The 22,216-nt window shown below is 37.1% G+C and overlaps 1 protein-coding gene across 2 annotated transcripts in view; it reads left to right on the top strand.

Moving 5' to 3' along the window:
- Positions 1-22,216, top strand: part of LOC101745779 (dorsal-ventral patterning protein Sog) — a 112,418-nt gene that overhangs the window by 77,864 nt on the left and 12,338 nt on the right. The window contains exons 4-9 of one of the 2 annotated variants that reach the window (XM_012695533.4): positions 16,170-16,238; positions 17,952-18,214; positions 19,027-19,160; positions 20,359-20,635; positions 20,945-21,226; positions 21,770-21,944. In XM_012695533.4, coding sequence (XP_012550987.1) covers positions 16,170-16,238; positions 17,952-18,214; positions 19,027-19,160; positions 20,359-20,635; positions 20,945-21,226; positions 21,770-21,944 — 1,200 coding nt within the window. The remainder of the gene's footprint in view (positions 1-16,169; positions 16,239-17,951; positions 18,215-19,026; positions 19,161-20,358; positions 20,636-20,944; positions 21,227-21,769; positions 21,945-22,216) is intronic. The other variant, XM_012695534.4, reaches the window with a different exon arrangement.

The raw sequence follows: 22,216 nt of genomic DNA, 5'->3' as shown, positions 1-22,216 counted from the left end.
ATTGTTAGAAAAAGGATACAAAAATAAAAATGTCCCCTTTCAAGGCGAACATCAAGATCATAATTAAGGTTGATATATTATTAAAATGCGTGAATAATGTTAATATAACACGGTGAATTAATAAAATTTAATAAATTAATGTCCGTACGATGATAATTTATTGTAACTTGTAGCAAATATTGTGTTAGCGAAACTAGATTAGCTATAAATCACGAACCACTAGCTAGCACAGATAATGCATACATCATTATCATTTAAATTACTAAGATTATACCGATTGAATGAACTTGAGGCCTATTGTGTAGTTGTAGGGCTTATTGGAAGTATTTCGGAAAACAAAGTGGGGTAGAACTGGTGATTCCCGGGACGATAACACTATCAGAGTCAGATTAAGTGTGATTTCGTTACTTTAGATTGGCGGTAAAATATACTTATTATATGTAAGTGATGACTTGTGACAGTGCGTATAAAGACGCACAGCCAGGTTCTAGCATAGGCTGCGGTAATCCACAGTGCGTTTCCAGAGGTCTTTTTTGCCACGTACCATCCGGCTATGGAATGAGCTCCCCTCCACGGTGTTTCCCGAGCGCTATGACATGTCCTTCTTCAAACGAGGCTTGTGGAGTATTAAGCGGTAGGCAGCGGCTTGGCTCTGCCCCTGGCATTGCTTTAGTCCATGTGCGATGGTAACCATTCACCATCAGGTGGGCCGTGCGCTCGTCGACAAGGGCAATACAAAAAAAATTGGCATTTTCTGCCGCGCAATAGTGACGCGTTTCGTTTGAATAAAATTCTGACGCTTTTGTATAAAATCCTAGATGAACCAAAAGCTATTCTGTAATGTATCCGAAACGTTGGAAATAGGAAAACGAAAATAATAGATTAATGAAATTAAGCCGTTAAAGTGGTTCTAATTAACTATATAAAGTATTAACATTTTTACAAAAGACTATGCTACTGAAACATACAATCTCTATATATAAAAATGAATTGCTGTTCGTTAGTCTCGCTAAAACTCGAGAACGGCTGGACCGATTTGGCTAATTTTGGTCTTGAATTATTTGTGGAGGTCCAGGGAAGGTTTAAAAGGTGAGAAAATATAAAAAAGCTCGGAATTATATAAAAACAAACAATTTTGTTTTTCCTTTGATGTGTCCCCTTGATGTGTCTTTTATTTATCGATTGAGGCACTACGAAGTCTGCCAGGTCAGCTAGTTATTAATATAATTGCATTTTAAAATTAAAATAATTGCAATTGTATATTCACTACAAAAAAAAACTTCGCTGGATTGTCCTTAAATAAAATTGAAAGTGTCCGCGTTGTGTTGTTTCTCAAAAAAAAAATGTGTCTATTTAATTGAATGTTTTATTTTGTGTTCTTGAAAGCGACATTTCAACTTACTAAATTATAAGGTAAAATATCTATCGGTGAATTGATCAGACGCTTGTGACAGAATTGAGGTGAATGAACTTTATTAGATTTATACATATACAAATGTTTTATACATCATCGCTTAATTTACTATTTAAAAGTCATTACAAAATTTAACAATAAAATCAAAATAATACGCAGTAGTTGTGTCATTAATATGGAAATGAAATTATTAATTTATCATTGTCCAAGCACGGTTTTGAACGCAATAACTTGATGCATTAATTGTTCTCAAAAGAACAATACTGGGCCTGCAACGCAGACATCTCAAGCAGAACAAAGTCTATTGTTTGATTTTCGATTGTTTTTGACGTTTACGGGCACAGAGCAATTCGGGTCAAACGTTCCAACTGGTAACAGAAGCAATTTTCCACCGTTACTTAAGAGTACTTTATATGTATATTTTTCTCTCTTTATTTCTGATTAGCAGATTATTTCTGATTATTGTAATTTATCATTGATTTCTCTACTATTTAATGGATATTAATATACATATTATAAACCTTCCTCTTCAATCACTGTATCTATTTAAAAAAAAACGCATCAAAATCCGTTGCGAAGTTTTAAAGATTTAAGCATACATAGGGATATAGGGACAGAGAAATCGACTTTGTTTTATACTATGTAGTGATGAATAGTAAAATGAATAAGGCTCTAAATTATACTGTCATTAAAACTACTGGGACGGTAAGTAGTATTTCAAGCCTTGCGTACTTAATATGCCCCTCTGTTATCGCCAATATCTGTTTAGAGTCCTCTTGAATATTATTTCAGATCAGAAACATTAAGCAGGATCCGATCTTGCTTTTATAAAATCAAATTTAAACGGATTTGTGTGTGGTTTTTTTTTGGGGTCTCGACTATAATAATTTTACATTATTTAAAGAAATTCTATGCTAAAAATGGTCGCGTTGATACATTTTATTATAATTAATTCGAATCAATTAAAATTTTAAATGTACAATTTGAAAAGTTGGAATCATGAGTATTCATTCAATCACCTATGTATCAATCTATGTTGTTCAATTTAGCCTGCTTTTGTATCTAACTTTTATTTACCGAATAGCAAATGAACTGAACTCAGAGCTTAGATTATAAAATCAATCTTGAACGAAAATGGTTTAGAACATAGCGTGTCAAGATCTTTTCATTATACGCTATTAAATTTTCGATTTATTGGCCAGGAAACAGCGCTGCTATAGTCCGTCACGTACAGCCAGTAGATAGGAAGAAAAATAAACACGAACAATACTTGACTTAGCACTGCATTCTTCGATACAGTTATGTTTAGTCGCCGTTCATCTTTAAAGGCATGACCCGTCGGTGTTTTAACGTCTTGACCTTTGTCTACAGGGTTCGCCGCAACAATTTTGCAATGATTCATGATTCGAATGAGTCATTCATTACATTAATAATTTAAGATAAGTATCTTTACGATTTAGATTCTTATGGAAAATCGATATTCGTTATTTAATCAAAATTTGCTTATAAAAATTATTTCATGTGGATTATTTGAATATATTTATTTTAATTAATGTTCCTCTGCAATATATCACGTGATTTTAATACTCACCGATCACTCTATACAGTAGTAGTACATAGTGTAACAATATTGTTCCTAGTATCGTATGATCACTGTCGGGTGATAATGAGATGCATTCATTCATTATCACGCGTGGAATATTTGGAACGATATCAATTGATGTGTAATCTACAGTATTACGCGTGACGTGATCTTATATTTAGGTGAAGGTGTACCAGGTAGACAATTTAGCTCATTTTTGCTAATAGTTTTAGTGAGTTGAAAATCAATTGGTCTTGAAATTCCAATATCACCTATGTCTATTGATTGATTTTATCACACCTATGTAGGTATGTATGTATGTATTTTGATCGGTAGCCGTAGACCCAATTAGGTCTACTTTTACGGTTCAATCTCGCGTTTTTTATTCTCATTAAAATAAATAAATATTTACTAACAATCACGCCACGTTAACTGGTCCCGTGATAAGTTCGTAAAGAACTTGTGTTACAGGTACCAGATAACGGATATAAATGTAAGATTTTTATTATACAGATACATATATTTAATAGACATCCATAACCCTGGAAAAGACATTTATATTTATCATACAAATATCTTCCCTTGGCGGGATTCGAACCCGCGACCCCCTTGTGTAGTGACCATGTCACTTACCACTACACCAGACGGCCGTTAAATATATATTATATTATTACCGACGTTTCGAATATTTTACAGTTCTCATGCGACCAATGTGTCTCCGTTGTCCGTATCATTGTTCCTGACCACGATTACTGTAAAGTATTGTATGTGATTCGTTTTAATTATAACTGGTATAAATTTTCAAGCAGTAAATTTTAAATTTGAGATTCACTGGGTATGACTCTGTAAGTCTGTTTGACTATCAGTGGATATGTCTTTCAGGACTTACGATTTAAAACTATTGATTCGCCATTTTCCGTCCGTTCCGTCCTATTTTGCAAAGAAGCTTATTAAAAAGAAAAGGAAGAAAAAGTAAGAAAAAGCTTATTGAACTTAATTTAAAGAAGCTTATTTAACTTGTTGACTCACACGGCGTTTTCTTTTTTACCATAAATTGCGTGCTAACCGCAATAACACTGCCCGGTAACTGGCGCCATCTAGTGTCGGAGTGAGAGAACCGCTTAGCTTAGAATACTAAATATACAAAATTACTTATTCGTAATTAATTACATACATGCATCAGATTTATTATTATAACAAAACTCCTGGTTTTTTAATGGTTTTCAATTATTAATTATCTAATCATTGTACATAGATGCTTCTAGCATAATTAAATTTGATTCTTTTTGTTCTATGCTGCACTAATGAAGATGAATGTGCACGTGCCTTATCCAAGCGCGGCGGGGCAATGGAAAATCACCGTCACCCCAAACGTGTCTTGTCGGATTCTCCGGATTCACTCTCGGTGCTTTTAGGACCCTCAAGCACCGGTCACCGTTCTCGTCGAACTGGTTGATTACGACGAAGAGTACTACGAGCTAAGTAACCCATAGACACAGTCTACCGAGTTTCTTGCCGGATCGCGATTGCGATCCGGTGGTAGATTCTGCGAAGAGTTGCTCTTTTTTTTTTATTTTTTTTATTGCCCTTGTAGGCAGACGAGCATACGGCCCACCTGATGGTGAGTGGTTACCGTCGCCCATGGACTTCAGCAATGCCAGGGGCAGAGCCAAGCCGCTGCCTACCGCTTAATACTCTCCACAAGCCTCGTTTGAAGAAGGACATGTCATAGCGCTCAGGAAACACCGTGGAGGGGAGCTCATTCCATAGCCGGATGGTACGTGGCAAAAAAGATCTCTGGAAACGCACTGTGGATGACCGCAGTGGCTCCAGGTAGTATGGATGAACTCTACTCCGGTGGCGGGCGGTGCGATGGTAAAAACGAGATGCCGGTATCATCTCGAACAACTCCTCAGAGCACTCCCCATGGAACATACGGTACAAAATACAGAGGGAACCGAAGTCCCTCCGCAGACCCAGAGGCTCCAAACGATCCGTGAGAATGGGATTATCGACAATCCGAACGGCCCTCCTCTGTATGGAGTCAAATGGAAGAAGCTGGTATTTGGGAGCCCCGGCCCAGAGATGGGAGCAGTACTCCACGCGAGGCCGGACTTGTTAGGGCTAGTGTTCATTACTGGTGGTAGGACCTCTTGTGAGTCAGCACGGGTAGGTACTACCACCCTGACTATTTCTGCCTTAAATCAGTAATGCGTTTCGGTTAGAAGGGTGGGGCAACCGTTGTAACTATACTTAAGACCTTAGAACTTATATCTCAAGGTGGGTGGCGTATTTACGTCGTTGATGTCTATGGGCTCCAGTAACCACTTAACACAAAGTTGGCTGTAAGTTCGTCCACCCACCTAAGCAATAAAAAAATTCAAAACAAATTCTCTCAGGTTGAGCCTCTGAGCTCACCTACCCGTCCTCGCGTAGCTGATATAGCCTCTTAGGCTACCAGTGAATAGGTAGGAAAAAAAGCGGACCTGAGATTCTAATCACCGGGATCGTATTTTATATTACGATGCAAACATCAAAACAGGAAACTCATTACTCACTGAGGTTTGCTATAACGATGCCAATATGTCGTAATGAACGAAAAATCTAAATTTTCCTCTTAAGTAAGTAATCAGTGCTCTTGAAATCGCTTAGTTGTAAATCTGATTTGAATAGTGGCAGGTTTTAATTTTAAAGGCTACCTGATAATAAGTCATTGTTAATTAAACGTATGAGTAACGTGATCGGTACTAAAACCAAGGATAAAAATGCTTAGTTTTTTGTTTTATTGCTATTAAATTTTCCGTATAATTATTAATTCCTTGCAACTATGACTGATCGTGTAATCATTCTGCGTTTTAATTTAATATTTGATTACTTGGTTATTTATTAAACGAAATGATTAATAACTTCTTGTAATTGCACATTACGAACTGCGATAATTAAAACTGGTGGTAGGACCTCTTGGGAGTCCGCACGGGTAGGTACCACCACCCCGCCTATTTCCGCCGTGAAGCAGTAATGCGTTTCGGTTCGAAGGGTGGGGCAGCCGTTGTAACTATACTGAGACCTTAGAACTTATATCTCGAGGTGGGTGGTGCATTTACGTTGTAGATGTCTATGGGCTCCAGTAACCACTTAACACCAGGTGGGCTGTGAGCTCGTCCACCCATCTAAGCAATAAAAAAAAAACATTTATTTTATTGAGTTATTCATTGATTACTTTTTTTTTAATTGTACAAAATAGAGCTTGGGTTAGAAGTGTTGTGAAATATTTTAAGCTAGATGCTGCCAGGCCATGGCGTACATGTCGCAATTTAAATGGGTCGAAAAATTTGAATTTACTGCAACTTCAATTTCATCATAATACACGTGTCGATTGTCAAACAACCAAGAGCCAGATTCCCGATAAAACATGCAAATTATATTCAGAACGTTTGTCGTTTTTGGGTTCTTATGCATTTTTCTCGAAATTGTTATGCTATTTTTTGGATTTTCATGGATTTAATTTCTTCTTTTTTCTGATACATACGTTCGTTCCCCTTTATATCACTGTAAAGGGTGAATTTGGAATTCTGTTTGACGACCTGTTTGTTTTGAGAAATATAACGCATAACACGGTTTCAGGTTAATCAAACAGAGCATTAACTTTCCTCCATTCAAACTACACCGCCCCATAGCATTAGAAAATGACGTTTGTTTAATATTTTATTATTTACAAGCGGCCCGCTCCGGTTCCGCTCGGGTCTCCAACAAAAACTTCAACGATATTTGACGTTATTTTATTTTTCAGAATAAAAGAACACTTATTGCGGCATAACTATAATAGTTAGACATATGCTGTCGCTACACTTTTTGTAAATAGTAATGTGTTCTACAAAGTCGTAGTACACTATTTTATTCTATCATCAATAGTTTTCGCAGGGCACGCGATATAAATAATACTTTAAGTATTTTTTTTACATTATTGGAGTTTTAGTAAGAAGCTCATTTTTTTTCCAAAAAATTTTTTTATCCTATGTCACTCGGGAATAGTGTAGCTTCCAAACAGTGAAAGAATTTTTCAAATCAACAAACAACAAACAAACAAACAAATCTTTCCTCTTTATAATATTAGTATAGATGTCAAAAGTACGTGTCAGTGCTATGAGAAAATCAGCAAAGAATACGTGTCACATACATACATTTTATCTGTTTCGCTTTGTTTTTTAAGTACTTATACAAAATTTACTGGCACTCTTAGTGATACTAAATACGATATTTTCATTGTCCTAAATTGTTGACACCTAAAAAACTAAGTATACTTCCAAATAATTTATATTTCTCAATTTAACCAAACTGAATTAGATAGCACTATGTACTCGTCTAAATGTATTCTATTTATTATTCACATTATCATATTCACACGATCGACATCCCGTGATATGCCCGTTCGCCAATCACCACTCGATCCGGCGACTCATAATTAAATTCAATCAACAAGGACGATCGACTTCAGCCAACACAGTTACGGAGAACGAACGTTTGTCATTCACTGCGCGTCAATTACGCATTGTGTTTAAAAGAACGTTTTGCGAATTTTACCTTCCCACTTAAAGTGCAGTCACGATCGCACAGATCTATATATTAATACGTGAAGCAAAAACTTTGTATCCCTTTTTACGAAAATTGCGCGGACGGAAGAGTATGAAATTTTCCACACTTATAGAGAATATAGAGAAGAAGTGCAAAATGCTAATATTTTTTTTAAATAATGCATAAAAGATACATTAAATCAATAAAGAAAACATTACACACACTACATACCATGTATTTGACGCACACACGCATGCATACTATTTATTGTCAATCTTTTGTTCTTGATGTCTGTTGTCAAATTGAGAATAGATTAAATATTGTTTGTCTAGGTTAATATTTTTTATAGTATAGTCTTGGCGAAATTTGTGATTATAGAAGTATAAAATATAATCTTAATAGTGTTCCAATTAATTATAGTCGAATTTCGACTACTGCGGGACCTCTAGTTATATTAGACAGTCACAACTTTGTTTTGAGCGTGCCTAATATGTGGTTAGCGGACGGTTAAAATGTTTGCTACCCAAGTATTGCCGCTCATCAACTTATTTGATCAGTTAAAAGAACAAATACTATTTCATGCGTGCTTAACCCGAAACGTGACGGGGAAAACATAAAAAGCGTCGATTAGCGATAATCATTTACACCTTAAATTATGTTTAAACATTAGCTAATGAACAATTAACTCGTTAACTGAGCAGTTACCGATGCGTAGCTGGCATCGTAACCGAAGTCGTGTTCATACAATAATAACTTTTGCATAATTTGTATGGCGAGGACGCAGCACGTCTACTGAAGATAGACGAAACGATTATTATCGTGTGTTCAAATTTAGATATTGTCCGTGAATGAGGAGTTATTTAAGAGAAATATGGAATTTTAATGGTTGCCACGACCAAAGCGACTGCATTTGGCCTGTAGACGTAAAATGCAAATCTTATCCGTTTCACCTCAGGACAATGCGGTCGAATTGTTGAGCGTCTTGTAAACAGGGTGGACGTGCTTTGTTTTCTACTTTTTTGGGTAAGCGGTTATCCGTAAACGGTGGTCCATAGGCCGTTACGGGCCGCGGCTGGCACAATGCCTCGTTCGGAGTTTCCGTAAATGGGTATCGCACCTTTCAATAAGCCGTTTCTTGCTTGTACAATAATAATTTCCCCGATTGTGTATTTTACTCAATACGTATCGGCGACGTACACTCGTGTTAGTGTTTCGGTCGTGTTAAAATATTAGTTTTCTATTTTTTGTTTAAAATAATAATAATAAAATGTTTGATTATGATTTTTGTGCATTAGTTAACGAACTAACGGGTCGCCTTAAGAGTTTTCTGGACTCTATGCACACGTGCAAGTCATACAGTTGTTTTTTGTTTTGTTTATTCTGAACATCTTAAATAACGAAAAACATAGCTTGCTAGCTGTAAAATAATCTAATTTAATAAACAACCATAAATCTTCTCATTTCCGAAGAATGATTATCATGTTTAAACTATGGATGCCACGTACTGTCAACAATAAAACGCAATACATTATTTGTTGTTATCGTTACAAATATTATGGCTATAAATTAGCGCAGCCGATTCCAAAGTACACTGTCTGTTGAATTTTCAATGAGATTCAGATTTACGACGGCAAATGCATTCATATGCATGCGTCCAACAGCGGAGCAATTCATGATCTCAACGTGGTGATTGAAAATGTCTGGAAGAATAATGCGAACCGTGATGTATTTCTTGAAACATTAAACAAACGAGGCGATTAATTCTACTCGTTATGTACGGTGCCAACAGTATTGTGGGTTCTGTTGTTTATTGATTAAAAAAGATGAAAGAAAGGGTGATGTAAATATAATGAAAAACTTATATTTGTGGTAAAATTGAGCTAAATATCAATGTTATTTGACTGCTTAGTGAAGCCACGTTATGTTGTCTGTGATCATGGGATGATTATCGATGGCCCTAGTGGTCGATAAAGCGACGGTCCTAAAGTTGTTCTTACCTATTAGTATTTACGCAAGAAGAAATCCGTACATAGATCCCACTAAATCATTTCTTATCGAAGATGTTGCGAATAAGTTTACGGTGTTAACATAAACTTGAGAGTATGCTGCTTGACGTCTTCTGTGAGTCGAACTCTGCATTAGTGTAGTGCAGAGTTCCCCAAACTTTTTTGTGTCGTAGACCCCTTGCAATGTTTTTCCGTGTTGGGTAGACCCCCTATTTACCTGATATTGATTTCCTGTAAATTTCTAACTGTAGTAAAGTTTAGTGTTAAAAACTTAAAGTAAAAACACATGTTAATTTATACATTTATTAATTGAATTTAAATTAAAACTACTCAAAATAAAATTTTGTATCTGTTACGTAAAATATACGTAACATAAAATAAACTATAAATAAAATAACATAAGCAATAAGTCAATATTTTTAGTGAGAAGGATGAACCTGATGTTGTAATAATAAATTATCAACATTTGGCGTCAATTTTGTAAGGGTTAATCTTAAATCTACTCGGCTAATGATGTCTTGATATTATAAGATAGTATGATGTAAGTAAATAGGTACTATCAGTGTATGTGTTGAGATCCAGTATCGTGGACCCCCAAATTTTTTTTCGCTGACGTAGACCCCTTGCAGGTAGACCCCTAGGGGTCGATATAGACCACTTTGGGAATCACTGGTGTAGTGAGTAGTCCATGCAACGCTGAAAACGCGTAAATCTAAAGGACTGATGATTCGGTCCTAATACCGCCACTTCTGTTAGCCATAGCCGCATTAACTCACGGTGCTTGGCGCAGGAGAGGGGAGTGAGAGATCTTGGCCAGTTGAATGCGATGCTGGTTTTCTGTAGGACGAAGTTCTAGGAAAGTATTACTCTAATGATATTTGTGAAGGCGATGACAGGGTGCTATGGCTAAAATAGGGGGGTACATATCTTATAGAGTGGATGTTCTTCTTGTTGGCTTGTGGTATTTTTGGCAAAAGCAGCTGTACAGAAATATTCAAGAAAATTGTTTTCCCGACATTGTCAGTGACCTGCTATTACATATATTACAAGTAAACTAAATCTCTACGTCATGAGTGCATAATTAATTGATACCAATATCAAAAGTGTTATAGTCTGTTTGTTTGTTACGATTTTACGTCTTAACAACTTAATCGATTGGTAATTAAATTTAGCGTATATGTAAGTTTTTAGGGGCACAAAAAAGGACACATGGTATTTTGTATGGATATAGAAAAGAAAAGAAAAACTATGACCGAGCGTTAATGCCGATTATCTAATCTATATATTAATACGTGACGCAAAAACTTTGTATCCCTTTTTACGAAAATTGCGCGGACGGAGGAGTATGAAATTTTCCACACTTATAGAGAATATAGAGAAGGAGTGCACAATGCTAATTTTTTTTTTAAATAATGCTTAAAAGATATATTAAATCAATAAAGATAACATTACATACGCTACCGTGTATTTGACGCACACACGCATGCATACTATTTTTATTTATTGACAAAACTTTGTTCTTGACGTCTGTGGTCAAATTGTCTTTATTAATATTTTTTATAGTGTAATGTTGGCGAAATTTGTGATTATAGAAGTATAAAATACAATCATAATAGTGTAAAAACTTACAATTCCAATTAATTATAGTCGTATTTCGACTACTGCGGGACCTCTAGTAAATATAGTATTGCTTCAGTAGACGCGTCGTAATATTTTGTTTTGAACTAAATACGTGCGTTTCGAGTCGGATGCGCGTCAGAAATCTACATACATTTTTCAACATAGTCGAGGTCAAGGTACCTGGATCTATTTTCACGACATAGCATTGAGTAAAAATAGAAAATGCAGTGTTAAATTATAAGCAAACTTTTTTAAAAGTACAGCATAAGCGTAGTTAGACTTAGGCGTCAAATTTATTGATGTTTAACGACGAATGAAAATCAAAATTGACAAGTGAAATAGAATAGGTGCCTTTATCTAATCCTTTCATAAACGCTCTCTAAAATACAGTAGTGGGTCACTTGCATTGTGAAACGTGCCGATGTTAACAAGGACGAACGCAATTACTTAATTACGAGAGTATTGGGATACTTGGGGTCGACATTTCGAGCGATGTCCAGTTTCGGAGTCATTTGGAAGGCAAAGCCAAGTTGGCGTCCAAAATGCTGGGAGTCCTCAATAGAGCGAAGCGGTACTTCACGCCTGGACAAAGGCTTTTGCTTTATAAAGCACAAGTCCGGCCTCGCGTGGAGTACTGCTCCCATCTCTGGGCCGGGGCTCCCAAATACCAGCTTCTTCCATTTGACTCCATACAGAGGAGGGCCGTTCGGATTGTCGATAATCCCGGTCTCACGGATCGTTTGGAACCTCTGGGTCTGCGGAGGGACTTCGGTTCCCTCTGTATTTTGTACCGTATGTTCCACGGGGAGTGCTCTGAGGAATTGTTCGAGATGATACCGGCATCTCGTTTTTACCATCGCACCGCCCGCCACCGGAGTAGAGTTCATCCATACTACCTGGAGCCACTGCGGTCATCCACAGTGCGTTTCCAGAGGTCTTTTTTGCCACGTACCATCCGGCTATGGAATGAGCTCCCCTCCACGGTGTTTCCCGAGCGCTATGACATGTCCTTCTTCAAACGAGACTTGTGGAGAGTATTAATCGGTAGGCAGCGGCTTGGCTCTGCCCCTAGCATTGCTGAAGTCCATGGGCGACGGTAACCACTCACCATCAGGTGGGCCGTATGCTCGTCTGCCTACAAGGCAATAAAAAAAAAAAAAAAAAAAAATTACTAGTATTGAGAGTTATTCGACTGATTTGATAATTGAAATACTACTGTTTCGGCACATCATGGTTTCCGAACAATGCTTGTTCCTGATAAATGGCGAATCACTCACCAATGTCTTCTTTCTTACCCCGGTGACAATTTTGATATTTTTTTTACATATAAATTGAAGTTATGTAAAATGCCAGTTTGTTTATTTCAAATAATTTCAGAAACCAAGTCTTTGAAGTTGGTCGTAATTTTATAGCTCTACTTTCTTGGCTAGAACGCCAAGTATTCCTTCTGAACTATTTCTAACTTTATCTCTTTCTTCTCGACTATTTTTTTTTATCAAACTGAGCGGCTTAGTGTTTTGATTATAACTAGTGCCACTATGATTTCTATGAATATTTAGACAGCCAAGGATTTCGTGATTAAGGAGTGACGATGAATTTAAATCCATTCATTTTAAAAACGACAATATTTTATATTAAGCAACCAATATAAACGAGTTCTAGTTTTGAGCAATGAGTTTGATCTGACTTTTGCGGACTATTAATACTGTATGTTTACGCAGTTTCTGCCTTCATTAGGTACGTTCGTTTATAGTAAACGTCGTCACTCTGGCGCCTAGTTACATCATTCGATTGGAAAACTCGACGCGTCTGAGAGGCCTAAAGACCGGCCGCGACTAGACTTGGAATGAATCGATCACGGTCCTAGTCAGGTCACGTCTCTCGAGGTGACTTTCAAAACTTTAAAGTTTACAGTAAACGACATTAATGAGCGGTGCCGGTGATACGCCGTTTGTCCGCAGAATCTCAGTCAGTACCGCGCGAGTGCGGTATGCGTCCGCATAAATATTCATGTACACTGCATCTACGACGTGTGAGCCAAGCCCAGCGGAGTCAAAGGTGTCCCGATGCGCAATGCGCGCTGTTGTCAGGGTTGTCCCATTCTTCTTTATAGATATTATCTTGATAAGTGAATCAAACTGATGACTGTTACAACGGTATATTCGTTTAGAAATAGGTCACACTTTACGTAGGGAATTTAGCATTCTACTTTGTATAAGATTTGCAGAAATTATGATCTTATTATAAAGCCCAAAATAGCATTAAGAGATAATTGACTATACATTCATACTTACATTTTTTTATGCATTCTAAGTGAGCCTTGGCACTTTTGAATTGTTAGAAGATCTTACATAAATATGGTCCATGCGGTTAAAATCAGATCCACCTCCAGCTACTGTAATTATATTCATATCATTCACCTAAAGTAAATAGTATTTAACTTCTAATATTTTTATTACTCCCACTAATTCCTATTCCCAGGCTTTTCAATCCCGCGTTTGCGAAGAAGCGTTGAACTCAGGTACGATATTTTGGACCAAATCCACCTCGGGAGTAGCAGAATAGAACATTTGTGACGTATTATCGATTAATCATATAATACCAATGGGACTCGGAAATATGATAATACTAGCTTCGCTTAACCCCTTCGCTGGGCCTTTAAAATTAACATTATTATTTCTCACCCCCACAAATATTCTCATCATTAACGCCCCCGCAACTGGTGTAGGGAGTCCAACACTCATAAATATTAGCCTATCCATTAAGTACATGTATTTTCTACATGGATATCAATTTTCAAGTCAATCAGATACACAGTTCAGTAGTTATAACGGAACATCCGTAAAAACCACTGTGGATTTATATATTAGCATAGATACTGCAATTTAATTAATTAATTGTCTAGATTGTGTTATATATTTATTTTCAACCCTGAATAACGTTCTCCGGTCGAATCATCTTTCAATTCTAGTTCTTTGTTGTGCTCGCAAATATCCTAGAACCATTCATCGCCACGTTGGCGCCATTTGCAAATAAATTTAGGGCTGTCTCGGGTAGCTTATGAATTTACGGAGTGAATTATGAGCGGTGGCGTCGGAGCGTGCCAGATTACAATCTGCTTTCGGATAAACTCGCTAGACTCGTAAACAGCTCTTCTCGTCACGTTTACTGTAGTTACTATGCGCTTGTTTATCTTGTTAGTATGTCGTCCGCTACCGATCATCTGATAACGCGATTTATAACATTTACTCACTTCAAAATATGTTGAATACGTTTATTTCTCGAGTACCAACCAGGACTCCGTGTTAACGCACTTTCGGTTAGATTAGATTAACTTATTAAGTAAATTATGATACATATTGAAATAAGCAACGCATTTGCAACGTGCTTGGGAACACGTATACCGCGTTCGCCGTTGATGGGAGCCACTTTTGAAAGGAGAATCTTAAGTAGTAGTAGCATCTGTCTGAAAAGTTACGTTTTTTTTTATTGCTTTGTTGGGTGGACGAGCTACAGCCCACCTGGTGTTAAGTGGCTACTGGAGCCCATAGACATCTAGAACGTAAATGCGCCACTCACCTTGAGATATAAGTTCTAAGGTCTAAAGTATAGTTACAACGGCTGCCTTACCCTTCAAACCGAAACGCATTACTGCTTCACGGCAGAAATAGGCAGGGTGGTGGTACCTACCCGCGCGGACTCATAAGAGGTCCTACCACCAGTAAAACGTTGACTTATTGTTTTTTCTACAATAACATTATTAAAATAAAATAAAAAGTTAATTATTTAGTAATGTGACAAAACAATCATGCGCTTTCGGTTTCTTAGGTTGAAGAGCCATTTGTAATAGTAATTGTTTTTTTTTTTTGTTATTTGTATTTTTTTCTATGTATTTGTTCGTTGTTTAATTCCAGGTGGGTCGGGAGCTTGTACGTTAGTCATAGTTAAAGAAAAAATCACTCGTAGAAATGTTGGCAGACTATTGCGAGATGAAAGCGATACAGTTGTATCGTAAACTATGATTTATTACCGATTCATAATGTCCCGTAGCGCACTGAATTTGTTTTATTTATCGCTCGCATCTGATTAAACTGATCAAAATTATTTTGCCGCTTGAAATGTCAGTGCTCTCGCTCTCTCTCTTTCTCTCTCTCTCTCTCTCTCTCTCTCTATTTCGGTCTATCGTCGAACAAAACCAACAAGAAAGCAACGTAAGACGCAAATTCTAATGTCGCCGTCTAGACATCCATGTGATTGAATAATATTTCTGATCTAATCGGTCAGAATCGAGGGGTCAGTGAGGTCTTACGAACAGGCTTCCGTCGCCAATGAAACGTCACTCATGATCAATTGCTTGATGAGTCTTGGACCACCGGTGAAAGTACCAATCTCAATTTAGCGTACAGGGAAACGATGGCATTTAAATCTATTAAATTTAATTACTTCCTGTCCGGCTACATCAGACGGAATTAATGTTGAATATTAAAATCATCCGCGACATTGCGAATTTGCATCAAGGCGCATATTGTAATAATTCGTTTTGATGTAATAAACGTATTTGTATAAATGTTAATTTGCTTTTTATGAGTTACTAACTGACCCGGCAGACTTCGTAGTGCCTCAATCGATAAATAAAAGACCGACGGGGGACACATCCAAGGAAAAACAAAATTGTTATTTTCATTTAATTCCGAGCATTTTCATATTTATCTACCTTTTAAACCTTCTCTGGACTTCCACAAATAATTCAAGACCAAAATTAGCCAAATCGGTTCAGCCGTTCTCGAGTTTTAGCGAGACTAGCGAACAGCAATTCATTTTTATACATAGAGATTAAATTTAAGGGATACCTTCTAGAAATCTGTGTATTTAGAGCTGAATTCAATAAAATCGTCTTAATAATGATTTGTTTTATTGTTACTTTTACGATTTGTTACAACAACAACTAAACAAAAATCTATGTTTTTTTCTACAGACCCAGACCTTGTGCAAGAAGATATGCCCGGAGACGTGATCATTGAAGAAGCAGATCACAATATGAAACGTAAGATTTTTTTATTTTACCATATCGACTATAAGGCAACCGATGACGAAGCTAAAACGCCTGACTTAATCTAAATGGAAAAATAAAACGTTGAGTATTTGTATAATAAAAAATAAACGAAATATATATTTACTATATAATTAATTGAACAATTTCACGGCCCGCCTGGTGTTAAGCGGTTATCAGCGCTCATGGACTTGTCAACGTGAATATATGATGCCTGTTTGTTCCTTTCAATAAATTCGTACGTTTAGACGCTTTACAGCTAATATAAATAGTGGTACCGACACATTTGGGCTTACATACAATATATCCTCCCACTGACAAAATCATCGATATTTTGGTTTTAATATAATTAAAGGATGCTTGCTATTCCTTCATCGAGTAAATCGTTGATAATACGCGAACAGGTGGTAAATACGTATTATTAAATACGTATCTTACATAAGGGTTTGAACACCGTCACTTCGCTAGTCACTTCGCTCGTTATGAGTAAGTACACTGTCACCTCTTGGACCACGATTTTTTACCCTTGAGTAACCCCCAATATCATCAACGTGGAATGTGAAACGAGCATCAACTTTTTTCTTTTCCTACCTATGCTTATCAGCATCAAAATCGCCTTGAGAGGCTATTTTAGCTTCGCCCTAACATGTAGGTGAGCTCACGGGGCTCAACCGGAGTGTTGCTAACACTGACCCTAGCAAGAGCAGTGCTCCGCAGAATCTACCACCGGATCGGAAAAGCGACCCACTGAGAAGATCCAGCGAGAAACTCAGTGGACTGTGTCTGTGGGTTAATTCTAACGCTGGTCGAGTCCTTCGTCGAACATCAACAACAGACCTCGCACATCAGTCTTTCCAATCATTTTACATGTCGCGTAATGTAAAAATGTTATGGGTAAAACATAATTATGTCATTATAACAATTTGTTGGTTAAGGTTATTGCAGCACTATAATATTTCCTAGTTTTAGACAGATCTTTCAGTACACTGTGCTATAATAAAATGTGATTGTTGAAGTATAAAACATAAATTTAATTACGTCGGAACAACTTGGAACATTTATTTCAACATTTTATTACTAAATTACTAAAGAAACTCGGCCACGGTCAGTTTTGGTTGTAGAGAAACATTTGAAAAAAAAAAATTGCCGTTTATTAAAATCAGTCGCGTGCCATTTAACGCACGTTGATCATCGATCTTTGGCAAAAACCTTCTCAAGCACGTGAACAATTGTAGGATCTGTATAAATTTTGAATGCAATCGAATTAATTGAATCGTCGTCGTGGTTAAAGGATAAGACGTCCGGTGCATTCGTGTTGAGCGATGGACCGGTGTTCGAATCCCAGGCGGGTACCTATTTTTCTAATGAAATACGTACTCAATAAATGTTCACGATCGACTTCCACGGTGAAGGAATAACATCGTGTAACAAAAATGAAACGCGCAAAATTATAATTTACGTTATTACTGGTGGTAGGATATCTTGTGAGTCCGCACGGGAAGATACCACCACCCTGCCTAATTCTGCCGTGAAGCAGTAATGCGTTTCGGTTTGAAAGGTGGGGCAGCCGTTGTAACTATACTTGAGATCTTAGAACTCATATCACAAGTTGGGAGGCGCATTTACGTTGTAGGTGTCTAAAAAAAATTACAGTAACGTTAAGTTCGCCAAGTACAAATAACTGTAAAGCTGTCGTATTTTTTTCAGATTTCGCTTCGTTTTTGACCGGTCGATCTCCGCTTTGCGTGCAGCGCGATGACATGACCGGCGTGCCAGTGGCTCCGGGTGTTGCCGCAGCGAGGTTCACGTTCCGCCGCCGTCACCTTTACTGGTCCGTGTTGCTGAGTCCGTCGATGAAAACGCGGCCGCGGGCCCTCGCCTTCTTAGATCGTCAAGGTCAAGTGCTACTCGAGCAATCCTTGAAGAAGATACCCGGCATACACGCAACTTACGAAGAGAAAACGGATAAGGTGTTTTTTTTTCTTAGTAAATGTAATACATATATTTGACTAGTGGCCCGCTCCGGCTCCGCTCGGGTCTTTAACAAAAAATTTAACAATATTTGATAGTGTTTTATTAAAAAAAATAAAAGAACACGTATTGCGGCATAGCTATAATAGTTAGACATATGCTGTCGCGACAGTTTTTATAAATAATAATGTGTTCTACAAAGTCGTAGTACATTATTTTTTTCTATCATGAATAGTCTTTACAGGGCACGCGATGTAAAGAATATTTAAGGTATTTTTTTACACCAGCCTCCTGGCTGAGCGCTTGCTCGCCCACCTGTCCTGGTAAAGCTGGAAAGGCCTCCAGGCCACCAGTAATCTCTCAGACATAATAAAAGAATCTTTTATAATTGAATTTTTTGCTCTTAGTCACTCACAAAGTCCCGCGGTATCTGCGGACAATCTTTGAATCGATTTAGACTTCATATTAATTTTGGTATTCTTTTATCATTATTTTTAATTTGCTAAGCATTATTTTTTGAAATTTTGAAAGATAAAGTGTTTGATGAGACAAGCAGATAAAGCCAAAGCCGCTGTTTAAATAAATAATAGTTTAAAAAAAACTAACAGAATACGTTTTTAAAGAAAATCCAATAATAAAATTAATAAGTATACCAAATTTCGAGCTAATCCAACGTTTTGAAGGGGGTCAAAATCATGTTCAAAGATTCCCTTACATACATACGTCTGAAGCTAATAAAAGCGTATTAAAATAGACAAGAACTTATGTTATTGGTTGTTTACCCTGAGTTCACAGTGCTTCCTCGTTTCAGCTATGCGGTGTGTGGCGGCGAGTACCACGCCAGTACAAGACCTTATTACGGGACGGCGATCTACACGTTGCTCTTTTATGGGGAGACGAGACCAGCAACTCCATAGACAGCGCTCTGAGTGGCAGAATCGACAGGTAGGTACGGAAATCCAAATATATCACTGACAAATATTTAAGACCGTGGTCACCAAGACAGACCGTCTTGGATTAGGTAGATGTATATATTTTAACTAGAAAAATAATCGTTCAATAATTAAGCCGCTAAATTCAAAAATATGCGTATTCACTGAAACATAATGCGGACTCGCATTAATAGGTAAAGCAGAATCCCATCCCATTCATTCTTCAACAAAGCCATTTCAATGCCACGTAATTTCGATAGTAGAAACCACTTAACTTCTCAATCGAATAAGATTGATGAAGCGATATCTAGGAATATTCGCTGACGATTATAAATTAAATTAATCGTATGATTAATAGCGGAAATCCCTTGAATTGTTTAGTGTTGGGCAATACCAACGGATGTGGGGCCATATGGTATAGAATACCGAGATGTGTGATTGTGTTTTTTTTTCACGTTGAGACGATTTAAAGTGGACAGTTCCTCGATTAACCCAATTTATTTATTGATACATCAAATCGTAGATCCGATGATCTGTTGCGTTATTATCTAGACGAAGAGACTGGCTAATAAATTCTTGGAAGTAGTTGGTCCACTTACAATGTTTTTTTAAAAGTGTTTGTTAATTACGGGCTTTACGACCGCAATATATTAATGGAACGTGTGCCATTCCCGGTATCAGGAATCTAGATTTTATGAATTTAACGAACCGTAAAACATTAATTGAAACAATCTTGATTAGTCATTTTGTTTTTGTTTTTTAATATTTAACAAGTCAGACCCAGTCCGCTTTCCTGGCCGATGTTTGATTTGGCTTTAATCAGATCCTGAATCCAGATTCATCCAGAATCCAGATTACCTGAAAATTTTATAGAAATCGGTGCCGCCATTTTTGAATCTAAGGGAAACATACATACATGAATACATCGACTTTGATATGTATATAGCGTAGATCGGTAATCACGCTAACGGACATAGACAACAGAAACTGTCTTGACAAACAACTGTAGTTAGAGAGATGAGTACATGGTTTTATGTTGTTACACTTTCTTGAAAGTAACGACTATTACTTTTCTATGAACCGAAGTGTAATAAATAAATAATAATACTGACCTATTACTTATTGTATCGACAAGAATAGGTAGGTAAATATTAATCATTCAACGCAGAAGAATTGACGTTGGAAAGTAACCGTTAATATCATATTTTCAGATACCCAGCGCTGTCATCAGAAATGTTCACATCTTTATTGGAACCCGAGAATCCCCCTACCACCTTCAGCCAGGCAACTTGTCGAGGGTCTAAAGATTTAGATCACGAGGAAGGATGGTGGGGTGGTACCGCTGTAATCACATCGGTCGCCGGCGCAGCTCCGAGCTTGTACATGGCTATAGTTTTCAATGGAATTTTTCCGAAAACAGTGAACACGTCAGACCTTGTCAGAGTTGTTTTAACTTTGCCGGACAAAAATCAGACTATCATTGATCAGGTAATTGTTTTAAGTGACCGTTTTGCATGGCTAGTTCACATTAGTTGGCGATACTCGTTTAAAGATAAATCTTAGTGATAGAAGTTATAATCAGAAACACTAAGCATCTATGAAAATCTCAATATAAAAATTTCTTGGGTATTACATCAAATAATTTGGATAGCTAAGTTTCAAGGAAGGGAGTTAGAAATATACGGAGAAATAGTAAGTCTGTTAATGTAAAAAACTTCGTAATTCACAGATGAATATTTGAGTGATCTTAAACTTAATAATCTTGGTCGATTCGAGAATAATTGCTATAAATTTCAGGTGCAGAGAGTCGCAAAACCAAATTACGATTTCAATTTGCTCGAAGTATCTACTCCCATATCGGCTGCTGAGTTACGATCTTTAGCGAGGGGACGCCTATTGCTCGGCATTGAATCTGTCGAAAATCCCCAAAGGCGTATTTCGGGAAGTGTGAGACAGAAGGGAACATGTGAACTTTTCCACACACCTTTGGTGGCCGAGAGAACACCGGCTGCGCCATCTCCTGAAGGATTGGCTTTGGTCTACATTGACAAGGAAGGATCTCTCGTCTATGATATACAGGTAAGGTTTTATTTCAACTAATTGCTCTCACACCGATCTTATGTGTTAAATTTAAAATTGTAATAACATTGAACAGCTTCAATAAAGTTTAATTATTTTAATTAAAGATTAGGTAAGCTCCGTTTTTTGTAAAAGTAAAGTATAGTAATTTATCAACCCTATCTTAGATTTTAAAGGTTTGGCAAAATTATTGCCCTATACTTTAAGCTTTTGGGATTTGTTATGACATTCCCTTGTGTTTTAGTTATCATTTTCAAAGACCGGCGTCTTAAATTCTGCAATAGCTTTTTGGGGATGAAAGCTGGGATTGGGGATAAGAGGAAGATAAATGTACAACCTGGGCTGGATAACCATTTCCACATTCTATACCCTCACTAAGATGACACAGTCACATGGTTTGTAAGGCATAGTTTTCATCTCCTCCATGCAGAATTGATAGGATGCGTCGCCCGTTGTCCATTTTACATAGATGTTGCCTAATGTTGAAGTGTAATTTTTTGTAACGTTAGATTGTATCGTTTAATTTATTAACGTATTCTGCAGATGGAAAACGTAGGTGTTGTTGATCCGAAGATAACTTTGGTAGAAGAACAGGGGAAGAGACATTTGCAGGTTGAGATATTGGATACAAGGGTCGGTGTTCTCGCAAGACCAAGCGCCCGGATCTTCCAACCACTATACGACGAACAACTCGTAGTCCATATTGCAGGGGATGCCGGTGAGTAACATTTTTTTAAAGATATTTTAATAGCTTAATCTATCAGAAAGAGGAGAAAGTCTTGAGTCTTTTTTGACTTAGAAACATAGCATAAAACATAAAAATAACTCATAGTTCGAAGTGCTAAGTTTATCAGAGGTTACCACAGCTACCGCCTATTTGGTAGACGAGGTTGAGGTTTTAATAGTATTATGTTAAGGAAAGTTCTATCCTTCAAACCGGAATGTATAAGTGCTTCATTGTTACTATGAGGGCGTACAGATACTGTGCTC

Source organism: Bombyx mori, chromosome 8 (genome assembly GCF_030269925.1).
Source record: "Bombyx mori chromosome 8, ASM3026992v2".
NCBI lineage: Eukaryota > Metazoa > Arthropoda > Insecta > Lepidoptera > Bombycidae > Bombyx > Bombyx mori.
This window is presented reverse-complemented; position numbering and strand designations above follow the sequence as displayed.